Source organism: Gymnodraco acuticeps, unplaced genomic scaffold, assembly GCF_902827175.1.
Source record: "Gymnodraco acuticeps unplaced genomic scaffold, fGymAcu1.1, whole genome shotgun sequence".
Lineage (NCBI taxonomy): Eukaryota > Metazoa > Chordata > Actinopteri > Perciformes > Bathydraconidae > Gymnodraco > Gymnodraco acuticeps.
Window position 1 is genome coordinate 3,921,115 of NW_022990295.1, and position 10,325 is coordinate 3,931,439.

Below are 10,325 nucleotides of genomic sequence, written 5' to 3' on the forward strand. Positions count from 1 at the left end.
AGGGGAAGCAAACACAGACATCACACAACACGTACCTTTACGGAGCTTCTAGGGAGATCGTCTCACCGTAGATGTCAATCTGATCAAAAGACGTGTTCAATGGCATTAAAACGAGAAAAAACGCGGCTGAATCGGTTAATCCATAGGTTTTTAACGTCTCTGTATAAAAAAATTATTTCATTTATAATCCATAATTCCATTTTATGTAAAAATCGCGGAGCAAAAGTTAGCTGCTAATGGTAGCCACCAGAGTGGCTGCTGCTTCCGGTCTTGGCAATGCGGCAGTCTAACACACACACTTTACCAAATAAGGACTAGGTGGGAGTTCCCCTCGATTCCATTGGCTCTGACGGTTAGAAAGATATGTCACATGTCAAAATCCAGCAAGGGGGGCCAGAGATATGGAAAATCCACCCAGATGGCCCCAGAAGAGGTTTTTATTTGCTAAATCTGTCTAAAAAGGTCAAATATCACTTGTTTTGCATCAATCTTGATACAGGGTACTTATTGTACTTTGGATTCCTAAAGCTTTTAGTCTACTAACCCATCATCCAAGGTTAGTTTTCACTATAAGTACAAAATATTTTTTGGACGGACACTATAATTTACAGTTTTTTACCATGTTCAATCTGAATTTTCTTTAAAATAAAAAACATCTATATTTATTCTGACTTTTCCACATCCAACTCACAGGTTTATCATTACTTTGAGAAAAAATATTATTAATGTAACCCTTTTAGAAGGGAAGATATGGTCATTTGTTCTGGGAATGTCATTTTCGAGCCTGAAACCTGAAAAACAGGCTCGGGGTTTAACAGACCAGAGTGTACTGACCTGCCATCCCAAGAGACGTATGCTGCTAGTGACGATTAAAGTTGGAACATCTGTAATGCAGTGTGGTGATATAATATATATGATTGCTTTTAAAGTAATTCAAGTCTTGATTTGCACATGCACTTTGCCTCTGCAGTGCTTTTCTTCTTGAGCTGCCCCCCACCATAGCCATGGCAAAAAAACAGGGCAGTAAGGCTGTAGGTGCTAATTTTCTGTTGTCCACAATGTCTCTGGCTGAGAACTGGTATTAGAGCCTCTTAAATCGAAAGACTGAGGGAACAGGCTACTGTTACCATCTGGTTGTGGCAGACTGGCATGCCTGAGTCAGGGCGATAATTGATGAGAGCAAAGACAATGAGGGGTCCGCCTCATGGCCAATAACATATCAGTGGCCCCTGTGAGTGGCAGCTCATGGTGGGCTGTCAGGGTCCTCAGCTTCAATCCTGTAACTCTATGTAATTGTCCTCAACCCAACTCTGCCTTGCCTTATCAGCCCTAAGTTTAAAATAAAACAATTAATAAAGTCTGCCTTTGAGATACGTTTTGTTAAAAATGGAAACAAAGTGTATTCTTAATTTTGGAAAGATAATTCAAGAGATTATGCTGTTGCTCTTTGTTATCTGTAGACAACAATCCACTGTAGAGATGATACAAGCACACCGTGATCACAGTCACAGCCGGCCAGCTGCTGCCTCTTTCCTGGAATCGAATGCGTGTGAAATCCTTGTATCAAATCAAAGGGCATTAGAGGAGCTGGGTGGACACACAGACACATGATTGTTCTTGCTCAATACGAATGCATCAATTTAGTGCTTTTTTCCCCGCTGGAGCTCTTGTCCCCTGCTGCTCAAATGACAGAGCTACCTGTAAGATGTTGCATAACTGTGAGGAAACAAAGTCATATTGTGTTTTGTTGTGATTTCATTTGGACATAAAGTACAAAAAAAGTCACAGTCCTTCTCAGGTGTTCTTAATTGGCTGGCAGAATATAAAGAAGTCCATGGAGGATGAGGGCATGTGAGGGCATGTTGAGAAAATATTTTGCAATGGCCTTGTTGAATCTGCTCGCCGTTGAACTTCATTTCCTACCATCTCCTCATACGCATATTCAGGCCCAGGTGTGGGTAGCTAAGTGGAGTTACCAGGGGGGTTCAGCTCAGTGTTTTGTTTTTAGTTTTCCTCTACAGAACCTGTTGATTTAGTGGCACTGAAGGTGCATTCTCCCAAGCGACTAATTAAGACATTTATTGCTGTGGATAACACCTTAACTTGACACTAGCTTTAATTTCTAATCAAGCATTCAAAGTGGCTTCTGCTTGGGCCGGGCCCGCAATGAATGGGAGATCAGGTATTACCATGACATCTCTGCCTTATTGCATACATCTGCCCAATTAGCAAGTCTCATGGTACCAACTCATTCACATTCTGAATATTTCATCCACATTTAATTAATTTCCGCTTGGCCCATTTTCTACATTCAGTGAATAGATGGCAGTGTTTAATTTCAAATATATAATTTGACAGTTTTCTGTATACCGATTCAAAACACTGTAAGGCAATAAGGTCATATAAAATATCATGCAATGAGCTATGCATTTGCTCTTTCCTGTACCCTTTGGTGTGCTTCAGTGGACCAAAAATATATACAGTATTTAAAGTGATACATGAAGCTCAGAAGTTTTGACATCTACACTTCAACACACAAACTCAAGTGTAGCTTTCAGCCTGCCTGAAAGGATTCATGCAGTCCAGGCAGCTCAAATCTGTTGTGGGGGAACTGTCCTCAGAAAAAGCGGCTAAGTCTCAGAGCGTTCAAACTAAAGCACCCGAGTTTTATCAAGCTCTGCAACACACAATGTATGTTGCATCCTAGAGGTGTCTTCTGCAGGATGCAATTTTGTATCCACAAAGCATGCAAACAAGGCCAGGAGTTGATTGCCAACAGTGAGACAGTGACAGTGTATATTATAACACTGTAAACTTGTTTTATCTAGCAGTTTAAAGCACCATGTTAGTGAGTTCAGTTTTCATCTTTTAGTCCAGAAACAGTGCAGTACTTACAATAATCAACTTGGATGAATAACGCAGACCAGCCAATAAGTTGCCTTTACATTTGGAACAGGAGTTAATGTGCCTTTAGCATGCTAACTCACTTAAGGAAAATGGAAAACATTAAGCCAAGATGTTAGCAATCTCATTGCCTTATGTTTACATTGAGCTCAAAGCAACAATGTCTGTCGACTCAAGTTTGCTATTTTATTAACTGGAAAGAGTCTCAACTGTCCACTTCTCTATGTAAAATACGCTTTGAAAGTATCAATACGAAGGCCATAATATCTGGGCATTGTAAAGCTAAATCTTGTGTGGCCTTATAAGTATTTAAACCTATTGAGATGTTGCCATGATATGACTTTCTTTTAAAATGATGTGGCGATGATGTTTGTTCATCATGAAAATATTTCTGTAACAGAATCCTCCATTCACTGAAAGACACCCATGACTGTTGATACATTTCAGAAATGTTTAGATGAGTGAATGACTCTCAGTGCTTGTTACGTCCCCACTAAGGTCTAGAGCAGTGGTTCTCAAATGGGGGTACGCGGACCCCTAGGGGTACGTTGGAGTACTGCAGGGGGTACGTGAGATTTCTTTGATGTTAATGAAAAAAAAAACATTTTTTTATTTTTTCTACTAAAATCATACAAAAACGTATAATTTATACACACATGCATTTACACAAACTACTAATAGTAGTTTAACTACTTAATTCAAAGGTTTACAGTAATTCTGGATAATAAAATGGGAAAAATAAACGGGGTGCTCTCTTTTCCTCTCCCTCTCCTGACAGCCCGTCAGTCTCGTGCAGCTCGCTGAACCTGTAATAAGTGACCCGACAGTAAAAATAAATATATTTATAACTAGTTTAGCTAGTTCCAGAGTAGATAAACTAGCTAAGTGTGTTAGGTCTAACTCTAAGTGTATTTTTGCTCGGCTCAACGGTCCGTCACAGCGGCGGAGCTGTGATCATGCAGAGCTGCGTGTTCTCCGTTCTCCGCTGATCAGATCTCTGATCTCTCTCTCTCGCGTCCGGTTAGACTTCACTCGCGTTCTATGTCCAAATCTATCAGATCTAGCTAGTTCTAGTTAATTATAAAACTGCCTGCTTATCAAAGGACACCTAAACAATAAGCGTTGCTTGGCAACGGCGTGTGGCCGCAAAGTATAGCGCAGCATTATGCATATGTTTATATGAGGGGTCAAAATCCCATGCTCATAAAATGCTACTATATTTTTTCTCTTCATTCCCCACGCCCCAAAATAAATAAATAAATAAATATACCAATTTTAGGAAAAGTAAGGAAGTTTGAGCAGTTTGGGTTTTATATTAACAGAGTTACACATATTTCAAAACGCAAAGTGTAATAACTGCAGTTTGCCTCCCTGTCAGAATGACAAAGATCCTCAGTGAAGCACAAGCCCATGTTTCACTACATTGTACAACTTATTAAAAAGATCAGTTCAATGCAACTAATGTCGTCTTAGTGTTATTGCATGATGTTAAAATTGGTTTGCCATGAATTTAGTGATGGATTGTCAACATTTGAAATGTAGCATTTAAGTGCTTCTCAGTTACAAGGTTGATGTTTTAATAAATCAGACACTGATGGTGCAGCGCTGCACCTCTTTATATAGGCTTTTTTTCCTTAACAAATAGTTTTTGCGCTGATCAGGGGGTACTTGGCTGAATTTTTTTTCAAAGGGGGTACATGAGTGAAAAAAGTTTGAGAACCACTGGTCTAGAGGACCTGGAGACAATAACACACAACAACCAATAATTATGAGGGAGTCAGCGTAAAGTTTGACAAAAGGTTTATTCCTTGAACAACCTAACTGAACAGAAGTTTAACAGAAATACTCTTTGTGTGAGGAGGAGGAGGAGTCAAAGGAGATTGTGCCAAACAAAATAAATAAGCATAACAAAACCAGGCCTATCTCTACATCTATCCTTTGAAACCAAAACTCAAACAAAAACCCTCACTAACTAAACTACTCAAAGCTGAACAAAACAGAATACAGGGGTGTTAATAATCCGCTAATCTAGTGTGTAGTAACATTAGTTACCTACGTGATGAGAAATGTACAGGGTACCCCAGACTTACCTAACTCCCCCACCTCTCAACACAGACACATTAACAAAGGTTAGAACAAAGTAGAATGAGCTTCTAAACAAGGCAGTCAATTGCAGGCTCCTTGATCAGCAACAGGCCCAGGGTCAGAGAGAGAGAAGACTTCCTGGGTGCCTCCTTTATGGTCGGCCCTGGCTGCTGATAGGCCAGCTGAGGGTGAGAGGATCCAATCAGCCATCAGACTCAGGTGCACAGGCATATACCGATCAGCTGCTGATTAGCTGTGCAGAAGACAGGAGAGGCTTCTCAATTCTTAAATGTCCCCTCCTCGACTCCCCTCCTCGAGACTTAGTCCCGCCCACAGGAGATGCGAGCGGAGGACCGGGAACCGATGAGAGAGGAGGGGAAGCAGCAGACGTTTAAATAAATGAGAACCTCCTCTCCTCTGAGCGGTCATATTAAAAGCGACGTCCGTTCATTATTACGTGGCAACAGCTGCATCAGCTTTCGAGTGTTTTGTCATAGCGCTGTATTTTATAATCTCTGTTAGATCAGCTGAACATTGTTCCCCCACATATTTACTTTGAATTCATTGAGAGTGCGGTATAATGAGACAATAACAGGCTACAGATGCGGACACACACACAAATATATTTATATAAATATATACAATTTAAAGTATGAGAGCACTCTCATAATAACGTAACACAATCAGAGACTGGATATTTTCCCCCCCCTCTCTCTGGTCGCTGAAATGGGGAATTGAAATTACGGGCCAAAGGGTTGTATTTACAAGTATTAAAAGTAAGCAGAGGACACCAAACCAACTGAGACCCGTCTGTCCGCCGCATCTACGCACTGTACAACACACATCTACACACTGTACCACACACACACACCTACACACTGTACCACACACACACCTACACACTGTACCACACACACAGCTCCTAAAGCATAATCAGGCTACACACATTTTATTATGTGAAGCACTAAAGCAGTTTCTAAAATAATATCCAGGGGATGCATGCAGAGCTGTGATTGGCTGAGATAAGTCCGGCCGCGCGTCAAGCCTCCACCGTTCCCGGAAATGCATCCGCGGAGGAGCCGTGGAGGACCCATCAGTAGCCTCATCCCAATACCCCTCCTCGACTCCTCCTTTCCCTCACTCGCGTCCCTTCCTTGCATCTTAGCTCCGCCTCCGTAAGATGCGAGCGAGGGACACGAGGAAGGTGACGCCGAGGACAGAGGAGTCCTCAGGTATTAATTGGGATGTCCTCGTTCACTCAAACGTCACTCTTAAACGACGTCTGTTAATGATGACGTGCACAGCTGTATCCCCTCTCATCGGGCTTAACTGAATAACCCCTTAGAACCGGCCCATTTCTGGTTAAATATTATTTAAATGAATGAATCTTTCCTCTTGTTAGTCCAAGGAATTCAATGATGGTTGGTCCTGCTTTTGTGTTCCGTTTTGGTGTCAAATGTAGCCTACATTTAATAAAAATATAATTATAGTAATGTGAAAGCCTTTTAGAAATGAATTGCCACATAATAATTCCCACGGGAGCTGTGAGCACTTCTACATTTATGTGACGCTTTTCCACTCATCTTCCAGTTGTCGGTTTTCCTCTGTTGAAATCGACCAGCTATGAAGGTGGGGGCGGGGCTTTTATACGCGAGTAGTGAAAACACTTCCGCATAGTCTGCTCGCGTGTATCCTCCCTTTCGTCTCCTCCCGCACCCCTCCTCCCTCACCCCTCCTCGACTCCTCCGTGTGCATTTCAGCTATTGGGACGTCCTTCAAAATGGCGTGTCTTGATCGATTTCCGGGTCAAGTCCCGGAGGAGGGGAAGAGAGGAGTCGAGGAGGGGTATTGGGATGAGGCTAGTGTCTCCTCGGTTAGAGCTCCTCCAGAGAACCTCCTCGATGCTCGATGCTCGGTCCTCGAAGTGCATTTAGAGAAATGAGATGTCCTTCAACATGGCATGCTGAAATTCATTTCCGGGTCACTACCGGAGGACCGAGGAGTCGAGGAGTCGAGGAGTCGAGGAGGGGAAATTAGAGTATTGAGAAACCTCTAGGGAGAAGAGAGAACACAGGTGGGAAAGAAAACCACACAAGTACAGCCTGCCTGGCACGTAACAGTGCTGTATAAATAACCCTCTGAGGGTTTAATGAAGCCGGATGGGGAACAGTGAAGAAGGTGGAAACTCAGCAATATTTCTCTCACCTCTAGCGTTTTGCACAGCTATGGCCCTGCTGAGATGTATATTAGCAATTAAAATGAAATGTTGATCTTGTGGGTGAGACAGCTGCTTACAAGGGGTCCATGTCACTTTTCGTATGCAAGCCGTGACAAAAGATGTAGGTGACAAGTGTTTAAATGTGGTGCTTTTGAAGGTAATAGCACAACATTCAGTAAGTTTGAAGGTTGTTAGCGAAAAAAGTATTATTTAATATATGCAGAAAAGAGCAGCTTGTGTGCTTAAATGACAAATAGTAAACATACTCTTATACCACAACAAACAAAAGGACGTTTGTCATTTTACTTCATCTAAAGCCAAAACATACTCATGCTGATGTCCTCCATAACATCCATAAGCCAATAAAAAAGTATTTTCTTGTGGAGTTCTCTGGATTTGCTATTTTCCATGACGAAGAAAAAGAGTCATTCATATAAAACCTTGAGACAGGCATAATAGAGTAGAATAATTTGAACTTGCAACTATGTTATGATTTGCGGAGAAAGCACACTACAACCAGAACTACATTGTGGATTGATAGATGCAGCATTTAAAAGGCATGCTGGAGAAAATGTTTCCCTTCCCTCCCTTTTGAAGGTTTCCTCAAACCATTGGTAAGATTACTTATAACAGTGTTGCCTTGAATTTAAATGGGACATAACACAATGCATATTAACAAAAAACGTTATTCTATCAGCAACCAGTATTTGTTGATTAGGTTCATTTATGGTTCGGATAGAAAATAGTGCATTTAAGTTCATTTAACCTCAAATGTAAAACACTGGAATCTTTTTTTCTCCATGAGTAATTATTCTGTTCAAATAGCATATATTTCTCCAGGCAGCGAGGGCTTGGGCTGAATGGATGCTGCCACTGCATAATGGTCCTCAGACATTTGTTTCCTAGGCAACGTGGGTAGAGCATGTGGGGAGGGAGGTATAAAAACACCGGCAGCTCCTCTCCGAGTCTTACTCTGAAGTAAATGCACTTACTGTCAACACAGAGAGCCTCCAAGAACTTGCTACACATTTCCTCTCTTGATTTTTCACCTTTTTGTCTCGGCTCACTTGAAGGCTCGGCTCCACAAGTAGCTGTTCAAGAATGATGCGCCCGAAAGATTTACGCCAGGGCTCTGGCACCAAGACCTTTTTAGATGCTATGCACGGCGGTAAAGTTCACCTCGCACGCTTCATCCTGGACGCCATGGACGGACGCATCATCAATTCTAAGACAGAAAACAGCCGCACCCCGCTCATGTACGCTGTCTGCTTGCAAGACCCCGGGACCAGGGCCAAGTTCACCCGGCTGCTGCTGGATAAAGGGGCCGATGTCAACTGCCAGGATGAGGACGGTCGCACTGCCCTGAGCCATGCCTGTGAGGTGGGTCATCTGGACATTGTCAAGGTTCTTGTGCAGTTCAATGCTGACCCAGAAGTTTTTGACGCCTGGGGTAACAGCGCCCTAATGTATGCTGCCTTTTCTGGGCACAGCCAGGTCCTGGAGTTTCTTGTCCGGGCTTTCAAAAGACTTGGACTGAGACTGGACAGACCCAATAACGCTGGTCATTCCGCCATTGAGGTGGCCAGGTTTTTTGGACACAAACAGTGTTTGCAGATTCTGAACTTTCCTTGCAGGAGAGGCGTCAGCACAGATGATCCACATGCTGATTCAGCGACCATCAGTGAAGGAGAGTGCCCGCTGCCCAAAAGGCTTCCTCGGCATGTTCTGGAGAGGTTCTCCAAGCAGCTGATTAACAACGAAGACAAACTACCCGAAGTATTTCAGAGACAGCTGAAGATTGGAGACAGCAATGGGCTGTGGAACCGCTTCAGATGTCCAAGGAGCCAGTCTCAAGACGACAACTATCGCCAAAGCTGGGCTCTGCCTCCACAGATAGAGAAAAGCAAGACTGAGGGGGATCATAAAGTACTCTTCACTACTAAACAACTGCAGAACTGCCAGCTTAAAGAGCTAAGAGCTAAAACACTGAACTCTCTGCCTGAGCCAAGCCAGAAAGACACTGGACTCCAAGAGCCAACCCCAGTAAGTTTTCCTCTCTGGGGAAAAGCAAAGTCATTTAACCTGGACCTTCTGAGCAGCAGAAAGCAGTCTTATCAGGGTGATGTACATGGCATCAGCCTGTCAGCCAGCAAATTAAAGAGAGCCTCACTACAGGATGAGAGATGCCTGATAGATAAGATTGAATGTCAAGGGAACACCCGGGGCCTGACAAATGATGCTGACAAATCTGTCTCTGTGCCAAAACCTCTTTCAAACGGCAAGAGTCAGCCGGGGAGGGCACTCGAGGAGAATGTCAAATCACTGAGAGAAGAAGCTAATGACTTGGCTCCATCAAGCAGAAGAGAGCAGCAGGAGAGGGGGAGCTTGGGCCAGACCGACCGGCACAACAAGCTGCTGTTTGCCAGAGGGGAGATCCGCACCCCGGGGTTCATGGGCCTGGGGACCAGACTGCTGCGTCGATTCACCGCACCAGATTTCATGAGGATGGTGATAGACTGTTCATCTGGCTCCTCAAACGGCCGAGGGAAGATTTCCCGCTCGGAAACTTTCCCCTTCTCGCACACACACCAGCAGGTCAACAGCCAGCCGAGCGTCGACAGCATCAGCGGAGTGAAGTGTGAGTTTGAAAGCTGCTCATCTCAGTCCACCCTCCATTAGAATTAGCAACAAAATAGCAGGTGGGGGACAATTTTACAGCAATGCAATTTGATTGCTTCGTCGTATATTCTATTTATCGAGAGAAATACTAACCTTTTGCTTGTGAGTGCAGTTCATGTGTTTTTTCAATGTGAACTAATACAAATATTTCAAAGTTATCTGTTCAGTTGCATACAGCTGCTTACATTTTTGCTAATATATATTTTAAATAATTTATAAATGAATATTATCAGTCAATGGAAATTAATTTTGTTCACACACATAAATAACATTTATATTGTATGGGATTAAATGGATTTGATATTGCTTCTGTGATTATAAGAAATATTGCATGTATTAAGCTTGAATAAATTCACTGTGCAATGTATGAATCATGCTGAATACCTAATAAATACTTTAAAATACCAGTATTCATGTTTGTGTGAGTGAATGAGAGAAA

The 10,325-nt window shown here is 42.7% G+C and overlaps 1 protein-coding gene across 1 annotated transcript; it reads left to right on the plus strand.

Moving 5' to 3' along the window:
* The first annotated feature begins 8,190 nt into the window (after positions 1–8,190).
* Positions 8,191–10,296, plus strand: LOC117550084 (ankyrin repeat domain-containing protein 50). The gene has a single exon (XM_034222384.1). The coding sequence runs from the start codon at positions 8,309–8,311 to the stop codon at positions 9,884–9,886; it is 1,578 nt and encodes a 525-aa protein (XP_034078275.1). The 5' UTR covers positions 8,191–8,308; the 3' UTR covers positions 9,887–10,296.
* The last annotated feature ends 29 nt before the right edge of the window (positions 10,297–10,325 follow it).

Coding starts and splice junctions, on each gene's coding strand:
- LOC117550084 (XM_034222384.1), top strand. CDS start 8,309: ATGATGCGCCCGAAAGATTTACGCCAGGGCTCTGGCACCAAGACCTTT.